The following is a 13,833-nucleotide window of genomic DNA, read 5'->3' on the forward strand; positions in this document are numbered from 1 at the left end:
ATTAAAAGAGAAAGCTCTTTTTTTATTTGAAAAAGATGTCCACCTTTGTTAGTTAAGTATATTTACAGTACAAATGATAACTATGAACTAATAAGGGGGATAATAAGTAAACAAATAATTACTTTGAAAATAAATGAACCATTCAATAATCAAAATTTAGCTAAAGTGTTTAATTAATATTTAAAACACTCTTTTACTGTCAAAACATTAACTTAGTGTTTCAGTAGTACACTAAAAGTACACTATGGGCCTAAGGCTTACTGCGGGTTGGAAAAGTCGGCGTTTAAAACCACCCGAATTTTCTGTTATACAGTGCTTACGTACATATATGTACAGTTTTTTTTTTTTTTTTTTTTTTGTGACTATTTTATTTAGTTTTTAGGGCAAAAGTAAAAATATTCAAAATGTTTTTTAAAACAAAATATATTTTATTCAATGCGAGAAAAAACTTGTTTTTCATTTAAAAATAACTTATTTATAGCAGTAAGCACAATACCTTGAAACCGTGATATTTTTATTTAAGGTTATCATACTGTCACAATCTTATACCGCCTCAAGTACTCATATCAGTTGATATGTCAGCCATAGACAGACCAGCACAAGTTTAAGGCCCCGTTTACACTAATGCATTTTCATTTATAAACGCATAATTTTTGCTAGGGTTACGTCATCTGTCCACACTTCGCCAGAGTTCTCGAGTGCCGAAAACAGAGCGTTTTGAAAACGCTGGAGAGGCCGTTTTCATTCTGAAATGTTGCTGCTCCATCTCAGTGTGGATGAGCAAAAACGGAGACATCTGAAAACAGACGCAGGACTGCTGAGATTCACTACCTGATTGGGGCTTTTGTGTCATTGCTTATCCTTCCCTTATTCGTCAAGCCCCTATCACATGACTATAACACATGGCTTTAACGCTACCAAATGACAGTACTGTAAACAACAACATGGGCACAGAAATGGGAGCGTTGTTTGCACTATTGTCTGTTTTAGGCGCCATTGTGCAGGGATTCATTTGTTACCTTTAGTAACAACTCAACCTCGTCCTTTGTCCACAAAAATACCTCTTGCTTTCTTTGCCATCGTGTTTAATGTTCAACCGGCGTTTGTTGACTAACAATAACCAAATGCCAAGCGAGACGCATGCTTTCTGGTTATACTACAATGCGCATGCCTAGAGTGTGCGAATGGTTACGTGATATAAGTTTTTGGTGGCGTAGTGTGGACAGAGATATGTTCAGAGATGCTAGGTAAAACACTAGTGTGGACACGGATCGTTTTTGATCTAAAACACACTAGTGTAAATGGGGCCTAAAATGCTCGGGCGTCAACAGTGGTCAGGGGTGATGAACCCTCTCACAGCCAATCACAGTCATTTCTGTTGAGCACATGAACATAATTGCTAATCAGTGGTGCTTAAAAATATACTCAACAGAGGTCAAATGTTTTTATAAAATAGAAGTTTTTAATATTCTAGAACTGACTGTTACCGAACTCAACACTTTTGCCAAATCAACATCAACTAGATTAACATTTCACAAATCTAAGGTAAAATATGTATAATTTTGTAGCTTGTATTGAGACTTAAAATTCCTTTTTTGAGAAATGTAAACTTTTGGTCTTGTCAATTTAAAAAGATAAAGCATTTAATAATTAGCAATCATTCCGCTATCTATTTTGATTAGCTTGAACTGCACACCTGGAGTATGCATTTTGTGCTAGAACTAGAGCTGCATGACACTGGGGGAAAAAAAAAACTGGCATTGCGATATCTTGTTTTTCTGCTATATACATTGCGATAAGAGTGTAATTTTACAATAGATGACCTAAATAACTCTACTTGTTAAGAATTCATACATCTGCATAAAACAAACAATTTGCAAGCACAGGTGAATATAATAGAAAAATAATTTTTAAAAATAGTTTTGTCTTTTAATGTTTTTGTGGAGCCTAAGAACAATACTATTTAATCATTGTTAAATTGAATTTCTTGGTTTAAATTCACTTGATATCTTAGTCACAGTTCCTTAAAACACATCCAAATGAAAATCTTTCACACTACTAGGGTTCAAATTTGCCATGACTCCTCAAATCTTAATCTGAAATGTGGTTCCAGGTCATTATAAAATAACAACTCATTGCAGATGTGACTATTGAAGATGCGCACATTGCAATATCAATGCTAAAACCATATATTGTGCAGCCCTAGCTACAACAAACATATAGTTTAGTCTTTAGTGATTTTTAGGAAAAGCTTTGCCAAATCAGAGTATCTTTACAGGTTTGGAAAGTACAAGTCTCACTAACACAACAAGTTAAACACAGTTGTTTTGCAGTAAGAAGCAAATGTGTTTTAAAGCCTGAATGTCCATGACCTTAGTTTACTACTCCAGTGTGCGAGTTTAAAAAGTAACAGCAGTAGTTAAAAATGCAATTATAATAAAGGCAGAATACAAATCAAGCACTTGGTAATGTTGCGCATTCTTATACAGTTGCATCCAGACTGCCTTATTCATTAACACAAGAATAAAAGCCAAACAACCCAACTAATCCACAACGCCTTCAGGGTGAATCGCAGTCAAGTCAAGTGCTTTCTCAGGGCATTATCAGCAAAGACCTTTCCAATGAGGAAACAACGAGAAAAAAATAAGAAACTTGGATTTCTTCCCTGATTACTCTGTAACCATGATGAAGGCAATAACTTTGGAGCAGGCTAAAAATAAAAACAATAGCCAGAGGTGCATGCTTCAATGATGACACAAATATTTACAGAATTATGCCCTTCTTTTTACCAACCGACTGGTATAATCAGGCTTAGAATGTCATTCAACTCAACTCTACAAACCAGATATTCAGACTAAACCATTTACACCAAAGACACTAAAATGAACAAATGTAAGAGTGGATTAAACCAGAAATAAGCAATTGTTACATTTAGTTCAGAATATAATTGTTAGAACACTTAAAAAATAATCTGTATTACCATGTAAAAGATCAATTTCCATAGCAACATTGCACTTCCTGTTGTTTGAAACATAAGAACAAAGAAAGATGAACATGATACAAAAATACTGATGGAAGCAGAAGAAACAAAGAAGGGGAAACCATTAACAGATGCAGACAAATCTGAACAAATTACTTAAATAAAGAAATAAAACATGATTTACGCTATTAAACAATGGTATCTGTCAATTTACAGTAAAAAATAGCAGAAAGATACAATGATTTAATCTTCAATCTGTTGTGAAACCAATGACTTGATCTGGTCACTGCATTGTCATCCTCAGGCATAATGGGGTATTGTCTACGACCCCTCGTTGATAAGGTCACAAAAAAAGCGTACTGCCGTCAAAGCCTTCTAGACACTATAGTGTGAAGGTGTTGATTGTTAACGCTTGTCAGATGGCGTTAAACTATAAAAAAAACAGAGACACTACTAGGAATCAGTTTGTAAATCAAGCAAGTTGACAAAAACATTTATTTTCACTTTTATTACCAAAAGATCACAGTTTGCAGTTGGGTACTAGAATCAGTTCTTTGGTTTATACTGAAATAATCAGATTCATGTATCACTAACTAACAAAATAATGAGCCAACTAAAGTTGCGTTGCCCTCAATCAGTCAGTGGCTACACTGAGGTATGTCATTAGCAAGTTGAGTTTGTTTGTAGTATTCCAACATCAAATGAAGTAAGGGCCAATTGCTGGATTCTCCCAGTAAAAAAGGGTGTGAAAAGTCCATCAAAAGTAAAAATCACACAACAAACAGCATCTAAATATTTCAAAATAATTATTTTAAATTTACAGTACTGGGTTGTGGCTGGAAAGGGCATCAGCTATGTAAGACATATGCACAAAAGTTGAGGTAACCCAAGCCATTTGAGGAAACCGATTGCAATAAACCATTAAGTTCAAAAACTAATCTTAGGCCGTACTCACACTAGGTACAGTTGCCTCGAACCGGGCCAAAGCACGCTTCTCCCCCCTCCCATCTTCCCCGACGGCCCGCGCTCACAACACAAACGGGCTTCGGTACGCTTACGTCATCACTGCTGGGCTGTGAGAAGCGCTCTCTCACTCAGCAGCACAGTGGAGATTACTCTAGTTATATTGTTTCAGTCGTTTGATATGCCGTCAAATATTTCGCCAAACAGTCCTTAGGGATGCAGGGACACGCAGTAAGATATTTCCCCGAACAGATCCGCCACTTTTGGCGCTCATAAACAATCATAAAGCCCTCGTGCTGCAGGAATGAGGAGGTCTGCTGAAGGCGCGCAGCTGACGTGAAGTGAGGGGTTTGCGTCTTTAATAAACGACGGCAGTTTGCGTTCACTGAACAGTAAGAATGATTAATAAATCCATATGAAACAGTCCCTTAAAAGTCACGTCTCGCTTTCAGTTTCGGCTTTGGCGCCTTTTGCACTCACACACAAGCGTACCGCGCCAAAGCCCAAGTGAACTGTGCTCAGGCACACGTCTTCCAACTGGGCCAGGGCCGGCCAAGTGAACCGTGCTTGAGCCCGATTCAGCACACTCACACTTCTCAAACGATCCGGGAAACGGGCCTGGGCACGGTACGGATGGCATAGTGAGAGTAGGCCCTTAATGAGGACTGTGAACTTAATCCATTTGAGATTAAAAAAGCTATTTGAGCACAGTAAAATCCAATAAATGAAAAGAACTCAAAGCAACAGAGTACTGTAAAACTCAATAAGTTAAAGAAACACAAACCATTTGAGGAAACCGATTGCAACAAACCATTTGAGTTAGAAACTAATCTATATGAGTACTGTAAACTTACTCTATTTAAGTTGAAGTCATGAGGTATTAAATGAACTCATTAACTTCAACACCGAGTACAAAACTCTTTTCAAATGAGTAGAATTAACTTCAGTAAATTTTAAGTTAACTACACTCATTTCAAGTTGACTGTTGGGTTTTACAATGTGTCAGAATAGTCGGCTGTTCATTTTGCTGCGGTAAACCACTTGATATATAAGAAAAAAAAGCCAAAGGAGAATGAATGATTAAATAATTGTTTAAAAAGTACCAAAACAAACATTAAAGTACACATATTGTGTTTTTTTTAATATTACCCTTTCTGCAGCTAGGAAAGTAGCTTTCTGAGTGTGAAAATAATAGAATTGCATGGTTTTAAATATCAGAGTTCAAGATGAATAAAGATATTGTCTTTTAAAAGAAAGAGCAGAAGCTGAAGTATTAAACCAGGTCAATGGTAATTCCAGTTTCATTCAGTAACTAACAGAGTAAATTTATAACAAATTCACATCATGTCACCCCTCAATGAAATTACATTTGCTGTTTGTTCAAACTGCTTATTTGAAATGAGCTGAAACACAAATTTTTTTTTGCGACAACTTAATTGTTTTATGTTTAATCTAGGGCTGAGCAATTTAACAGAAATGCATTCTTAATAAATATTTTGCATATTAAAAGATAATGATTATAGATGTAACGATTCAACGTGAGTCGGTTGAAAATCGGTCAAATATGTGACGATTCAAACCGGTTGAAATGTTAAATGAATCGTGATACATGCTTTGAACCGAGGGGGGCGCTGTGTTTATAGGCGTAATCTCGCTTTTTAGCAGCGAGGAAGAGGTGGAGCGGCAGAGTAAAATGACAGCAGTAAGATGCGCCAGACAAACACAAACTAAGTGCAAGTACTGCAAAGACATTTACTTACACTGATAGAAGAACGAATATGATGCACATATGAAGCACAGTGGGAAAACTACTGCCCAGATGTCTATTTTCAAAAAACATTGTAAATGTGCAAAGACCTCCGCTTATGCCAGAAAACATAGATATGCTGATATTTCTTTTTAAAAATGTAAAATCCCAGCAGTCACAGATTTAGTTTTTATATTGATAAGTCTTTGGTTTTTGTTGTTCTCTTTTTATTTGCTTTTAAAATAGCAATTTAGTTATTGCAGAAAATATCATATTTAGCAAACAAATGTGCAGCATTTAAGAAAAAGATGAAAATGCTCTTCAACTTAAATTTGTTTCAAATAATTTTGTTTAAAAATCAAGACTCAATCGAAAATTGAGACATTAACTTCATGAATCGTATCAAATCATAAGTCAGGTGCATCATTAAATCCCTGATAATGATATATATTTCGATATCAGTTGGTAATGCTTCCAGATTTAAGAGTATCCCGACAATGACTGAAGCCACAAAAATTAGAGTCCATTAAATTGCATAACATATTTTCAACCGATAAATTTTCAGTGGCCCAAAAATTGGTACATCTCTAATATCAAAACACTTTTAGATTTCAATTGTTGCACATTTCTGATGTATGATTGGCTCTTAGATCAATATAGAGTAAAAAAAAGTCCAGAGCTTATCACTGTTATTGACGAATGTTATCGTGATTCAATATTATATCATTTATCAGCCCAGTTTAATCCACTTAAATTTGTTCAAATTAACAAGTTAACTTAATTCCTTCATGTTGTGCCAACACAAATCCGTTGTGTGAAAGCCAGCACTTTTACAACGTAGAGTTTTCACTGGCTGCCAATGGACAAAGTCTCCTTTGATCATCTCTCAAAGACATCAGTTTCTCTAATTTGTTGATATTGTGTTCACATTTTGAGACAAATCTGTTATTCTAGCACAACTTTTATTCATTTCTTTTTAACTTTGGATACCTGCAAATCTATATGTGACACCTAAAAATATTAGAATATGGGCACTTAGGATAGTCTATTCAAAAGAAGAGTAATGATGACCAATTTAGGGCGTACTCACACTATGTTATCCGAACCGTGTTTAGGCCTGTTTCACGGATCGTTTGAGAGGTGCGAGTACTCTAAATTGGGCTCAGGCACGGTTCACTTGGCCAGCCCTTGTCCGGTTGGAAGAAGTGTGCCAGAGCGTGGTTCACTTGGGCAATAGCGCGGTACGCTTGTGTGTGAGAGCAAAACGTGCTTGGGGCCAAAACTGAAAGAGAGACGTGACTTTTAACGGACTGTTTGATATGGATTTATCAATCATTCTTACGGTTCAATGGTCGCAAACTGTCGTAGATTATTAAAGACGCAAACCCATCACTGCACGAAAGCTGCACACCTTCAGCAAACCTCCTAATTCCTGCAGCACGTGGACTATGACTGTTTATGAGCGTCAAAAGTGGCTGATCTGTTCGGCTAAATATTTGAAAGCGTGTCACTACATATCAAACAACTTAAACGATATAACTAAAGAAATCTCCACTGTGCTAAGCGAGTGCACTTACTGAACAGCGCAGCGTCGATGACGTAAGCGTGCCCAGGCCCGAATGTAATGTGAGTGCGGGCCTTCGGGGAGACGGGAGAGGGGAAAAACGTGCCTATGCCCGGTTCAAGGCAACTGTACATAGTGTGAGTACACCCTTAGGCCCCGTTTACACTAGTGCGTTTTAGTTTTAAAACGGCGTTGTAGAATGAAAACGATCCGCGTCCACACTCGCGTTTTCCCAGCGTCTCTGAACAGCTCTCCGTCCACACCAAAACGCTGAAAACGCACATCACGTGACCACACACACACTCTCGGGCAAGCGCTCCAGCATTTCTACCCAGATGAGAGCTCTGCTTGTCGGACTGCTCATCACGCATCTCCCGCTGGATCTAATCTCACTATATTTGCTAAACGTGATATTTCATTCATGTTGTTGTCTTTATCTAACGACATAGGCCAATTCCCTGACTTTGGTCATTGGAATCTATTAAGTTACTTGTTCACGGGTAACATGTTTTGGTTAAGCGCAAAGATAAGTTAATGATTAATCCAGGTACATTGACTGATCGCTTGCCTTTATTTCCTACAATGTATAAACTTATTGTATGTTATACTTTTATAATTATCGATTATTAAAACTGATATTTAGCAAAAGAGAGGGTGCGTTTCGTATTTTCACTGAAATTGAAAGGAAACAGTTGTTATAGGCTCCGTTTTGTTATAAATATCCACACAGTGAAGATGACGCCCATATATGCAGCACGACGCCTCAACATTTCTGCTGTCTGTTAAGTTGCTAATATTAAAAAGAAAATAGGCAGTTCCTTAAATCATGTTTACATTTTATTGTTGAGAAAGTGAAACAACATAGCCAAGGTGATGTGAATGGAGTTATAAAGTACACTGTTCCCTTTGAAGATTTACCCGTGTCCTCCGTATGTTTTCCATATCAAACTGAGAAAGGGGAGACTGCAGCCTTGATCAAACTTGCGAAGTCTTAACTTACAAGAAGAGGATGCGAGACTGAACTGTGTGTGGGCTACTTAATATTGAGGAAAAGCCCCAATCAGATAGGCGAACGTTTGCAGCCCCGCCTCCGTTTTCAGATGTCTCCGTTTTTCCCTATCCACACTAAGACGGAGCAGCAGCGTTTTAGAATGAAAACGGCCTCTCCAGCGTTTTCAAAAAGCTCCGTTTTCGGCGCTCGAGAACTCCGGCGTAGTGTGGACGGATGGCGTAACCGTAGCAAAACTTATGCGTTTTAAAACTAAAACGCACTAGTGTAAACGGGGCCTTAATGTCATTTCATGCCTGTGGATTTCTAGAGTCAAAGAAGACATTTTTAAGAAATTTGGTAACGACAACACTCGAGCCCATAGACAATTCTCTTTATACTGACAATTCTTTTATATTTCACAACATAAGAGCGAACACATGAACTGTGTCTTTAATATTTGATCATTAAAGTCTGTAAAATTCCACTTACAATATGATTCCCAAACTTATCAATATCTTTAGGTAACTACTGTTTATAACAAGAATTAGATGCAGTGCTTACCAAAAACCTTTTTTTCTTCCAAATATACCCAATCTGAGAGGAAACAAGAATAAAAGTGAAAAACAATGTGCTCTCCCTCCAAATGCCTAAAGGGAGCACTTTTGCATCTACTGATCGCTATCATACAGATAAAAATCTTGCAAGCTTTCGTAACCTAAATCCTCTGGACTTAAACGCCCTGCGAGTCTAAACAGTGAAGCGGCCATTGAGGAGATTCAACACTCATTGTTTCATGAGACAGACATTCCTTGACCAATTAGAATTCCTTTCATGGGCCCAGGGGGGAGAGAGCAGCACAGCTGGAGGCGCTGGGTTTGTCTGCAGCCCGACAGCTCGCCACCTCTGCTGTGGACATCTCTTCCACAAACAAACTCTCAAGTGGCCACAGAGGAGATGTTGCGAGACACAAACACATCTGTGTAAAGTAAAGCCCCGCTCATTCAGAGCTCTCTTGTTTGTGTGGGAACAAAATGTCTTTATATGGTGTCGTAATCGCTTCCATCAAAGCATTCAGAGTGAAATGTTGGATGTCAAAATAGTTCTTTCAGGAAAAAGAGGGAACATGGATTATGTAGTAAATTATTGTACATCTACATAAAAAGCAAACTAACTCACTTTATAATAAATCAATGGCCATTAATGAAATGATCCACTTCACATTAAAGAAGAAAAACGCTGTTGGGTAATCTTAGTTCATTCAGATTAAAAAATTTTAAATTATATAAATGAATGCATCAAATTAATCGAATAGCATTTTTTTATTTAGTAAGTTGTATTAGGGAATTTTATGGCGCTAGATTATACTTCTGAAATAGTTAGACTCCATTTGTGACCACTTTTTGGGTGTAAAAAAATTTACATTTCAAACTTAAACTGTTATAAATTGTGACCGCTGTGGAGCACGTAAGCTTGGTCACTTTTGGCAGAGAAAAAGTTACAGAATTTTACAATTATTGCTATGAAAAGAGCCGATACGCTCAAAAAAATATGTTTGTTGTTTGTTACGTATTTATAAATTCCGTTTTTTCAAAAGGAGCGGAAACACAATTTTTGAGTTTTTTTGTGGGACAACTTAATTGTTTTATGTTCAATCCACTTAAATGTGAAAACTATAAGTTAAACTTAATTCCTTCATTTTGACCCTACAGAAATTAGTTATGTAGAACCCAGCAGTTTTTACAGCGCATGGCAAAAATATTTCGATATAAGTTGATAATGCTTCCAGATTTGGTACATCTCTAATATCTATACACTTTTAGATTCCCATTGTTGCACATTTCTGCAGTGTGATTGGCTCCGAGATCAATATAGAGTAAAAAAAACTTCCAAGCTTATATTTGTTATTGACATCAATTTTATTGCGATTTGATATAATACCATTTATCGGCCATATCGTTATATGACGATATAAATCATCTTTATGGCATGAAATGTGTATATTAATTTTATTTTATTCTGTGTATACCACCAAATGTAAATAAGTGGGAGTGGCGAACTCACAAGCATTATGCATAAGGCCAAGAAAGACACTACATGGGAGACTGGCAGTGTTGCCAATCGCTTAATTTTTTCAACGAGAACTGATCACTTAGTTTCAGTATTTATCCATGAATTGTAATTGAGGAGTTCAAATGCAAGAACCTAGAAAATGCCATCTGAAATTTTCTTTCAAACTGAGAATTTTTTTCAGGCTCCTGTGTGTAAGTTTAGTAATAAACACATTTATAGCAAATAAGTCATTTTTATGGTCTTTAAAGTAAAATAATTCAACATAAACAAAGGAGGTTGAAAAATAAAAGTTTATTTTTGATGGACATTTCAGACAGCGCATAGAGGTTTTAGCATCTGAACTCTTGAATTGTTTTTATTTTGCATTTTTAAAGGAATAAAAAAAAAACAGTTTGATATTTCCTTAACCTTTTAACCGCCCACCAAGAAAAATATTTTTGGATTGCATTTCTTAACTCGTAATGTCGCTAGTTAAAACACTAAATCAATTTTTTCCCCCATAAACTTACCATAATCCCATAATTTCTACAATATTAACATGTACAAAAATGGTAGAAATGTTAATTTATAGTAAAACTACAGAAATTAATTCATATGCTATGAAAAATATGAAAGTATAAAGTCTAAGACTATTTTATATTTTAAAATATAAAAAAATAAACATTTTTGAATACCACATGAATTTTTTTGATGTATGCCGAAGTGGTGCGACAGGATTTTCTTTTTTTCTTTGTAAACCAACAATGCTGTATTGTGTTAACCATTCTTTAAAACTCTCTTTAAAATGACTTTAACGGTGATTATTTAAAACAGTAAAAAGATGGTCAACCGTGTGGTAGAGCAGGCAGTTATAGGGATAAAGTTTTTTTTTTTTCCATAGGATAGTTTTGTATCAGAAGATGATGTGTGAAATGTTTATAATAATAAGGTCTGTCCACATAAAACTGTGAAAATGTGAGAGTGTAATTCGTTCATTAAAAGTTATATTTGGTTTACAATATTTATAGTAAAGTTAAAATAAAATACAAAAATAATCTAACAAGATTGAGTCATCTTCTTTCCTTAAATATTTAAGCTTAGTTATTTCACAAAGCTTATTTATTGCACACCTTTTAGTAAATTCTCTGGAATAACTACCCTCATAATAAAACTATATCATGAAAGATATCATCTAATGTGAAATAAACTTTCTTCATTTATAATTTATATCTGATGTGGTTATATTTGACTAAAACACCACAAGCATTTGCATTTTAAAAACACTTTCTTATCATGATAATCACATTTTTGCTTGTTTCCTTTTGTTGTGTGTTTGTGTTAATGGTAATGTGCCAAAACGTTTAGTTTTTCATACCATTATGAAGACAAATATGAAAATAAATGACTGAACCGCAGCAGAGCATTAACGTTCATTTCAGCATTTACCAAACTACTGCAAAAGTTGTATATTTTAAAGCTGTCTCTGAGCTAACATTGACAATGAACTGTTGTACTCTGTAAACAAAAGATAAAAACGGTTCAATTCAAGTTTACTTCGTTAATAATTATAATAATAAAGCAGCTTCACAAAGGGTACACATCATTACTACATCCAAAATCAACAAACCACTGTAACAAACACACTGCTCAATATAAATGAAGGGCATTAACATTTACAAATGAAACTTCACTTTTAAAATCTAATATACAAGAATAAAGAATAAAACGTTTAATCTGGTCTCTACTGAGTCTATAATAAAATGCAAACCACATAACCTTGTCATTTGGCGTTTACCAGTCTTCCTATTCCACAAACGCTTTAAAGGGCACTGATAAGTCAACATCAGATCTGGTTTAAAAAAATAAAAAGGCAACTGTAAAAGCACTCCTCCAGGGCACTGTCACTATGTCTGTGATGATATCAATGAGATCAGTATGCATCTATCATATCCTGTTCGTTTCCAAGCAAAGAGCGGTTTCAAAAGAGTAAGGAAAAAAATCCTCCCCCAAAAAACCCATCTGTGGATTGTGAAACAGTACACTATCACATAAAGATCAACCCCATAGTTAGCTTACTTCCGAAAGCAAGCACAGCGCAATAAGCAAAACATTAATGAACAGTCTGTCACGTATTAAAATCTTAATTTACAACGAAGACACTGGCGTCCAGATGAGGGGAAACCGAGAAAACAGCTGCCTCTGCCTCATCCGGTTTATACTCAGCTGATTTATGACTAATCCAACCTAACAAACTGTGCACGGGGAGCTGCTTTCGGCTGATAACGTTCACACAAGTGCAAATAAAGCAGGTCCACTGACTATTGTGCTGTTTATTAAATAAAAAAGGGATGCTTCTCGTGTTAGCATGCGTTTAGCATGAAGAGACAGGGCTGCAGCAACTCGCCTCAGCAGAAGCTAGCAGGATCCTCGCTTAGCGTTTTACACACATTTGCGACCGACACACAGTTATAAGCTAACCAAACGTATAAAATGATAACTAACAACAAATTAGTACATTAAAGCGATAAATTAGCGTATTAGAGGGTGTTTTACCTGTCAGTCGGATTTTGATGCTTGACCCGTTCCTTCGAGTCCCAGGATTCGACATCACTCCCACAAAAAAACCAACGAACTTTCTCTCAGGATAAACCCAAGACGCTCGCTTCACGAGGATATAAAAACGTATAAAAACACGCGACGCGATCGTGTGGCCTGTGCATGTGTTTCTCGGCGATAAAACGGTATTATTTCCGTCTGGCAAATCCCCTGTAGCTTTCAGACTTAACAACACAGGCTAACATTTTTTGAGCTCAACGGCGTTCTGACATCACGTTAGTACAGCTGTACGTGCACGTACCCGCGGCTGGGCGTGCGCGCGCTCTTCTTCCTGGCGCTGGAAGTCCGTTTGTGTTGTGTGATGTAAAAAAGGATATTAGTCATGTGTGTCCTGATTTCGAATTATGCTATGAAATTTCGTGCTTTGCGTGTTTTTCCAGCCACGTCAGCTGAAGTGAATTGATGTATTTTTTAAGTAGACCAAATGTTATTAAGATTAGATAGATCTAAACAACAATAAAAAGGATTTATTAATAAAATAAATACAGGATAGATAGATAGATAGATAGATAGATAGATAGATAGATAGATAGATAGATAGATAGATAGATAGATAGATAGATAGATAGATAGATAGATAGATAGATAGATAGATAGATAGATATGGATGGATGGATAGATAGATAGATAGATAGATAGATAGATAGATAGATAGATAGATAGATAGATAGATAGATAGATAGATAGATAGATAGATAGATAGATAGATAGATAGATAGATAGATAGATAGATAGATAGATAGATAGATGCATGGATGGATGAATAGATGCATGGATGGATGGATAGATGCATAGATGGATGGATGGATGGATGGATGGATGGATGGATGGATGGATGGATGAAAGGATGGATGAAAGGATGGATGGATGGATAAATGTAGAGATAGATAGATAGATAGATAGATAGATAGATAGATAGATAG

At 36.1% G+C, this 13,833-nt stretch overlaps 1 protein-coding gene across 4 annotated transcripts in view; it reads right to left on the bottom strand.

Moving 5' to 3' along the window:
- smurf1 (SMAD specific E3 ubiquitin protein ligase 1) overlaps positions 1–13,120 on the bottom strand; it is a 78,323-nt gene extending 65,203 nt beyond the window's left edge. For 3 of the 4 annotated variants that reach the window (XM_073936122.1, XM_021469369.2, XM_005164115.5), the window contains exon 1: positions 12,848–13,120. In XM_073936122.1, the coding sequence (XP_073792223.1) occupies positions 12,848–12,902 (55 nt within the window). In that variant the 5' untranslated portion in view covers positions 12,903–13,120. 4 annotated transcript variants of the gene reach the window in all.
- Positions 13,121–13,833: the final 713 nt, after the last annotated feature.

Source organism: Danio rerio, chromosome 3, assembly GCF_049306965.1.
Source record: "Danio rerio strain Tuebingen ecotype United States chromosome 3, GRCz12tu, whole genome shotgun sequence".
Lineage (NCBI taxonomy): Eukaryota > Metazoa > Chordata > Actinopteri > Cypriniformes > Danionidae > Danio > Danio rerio.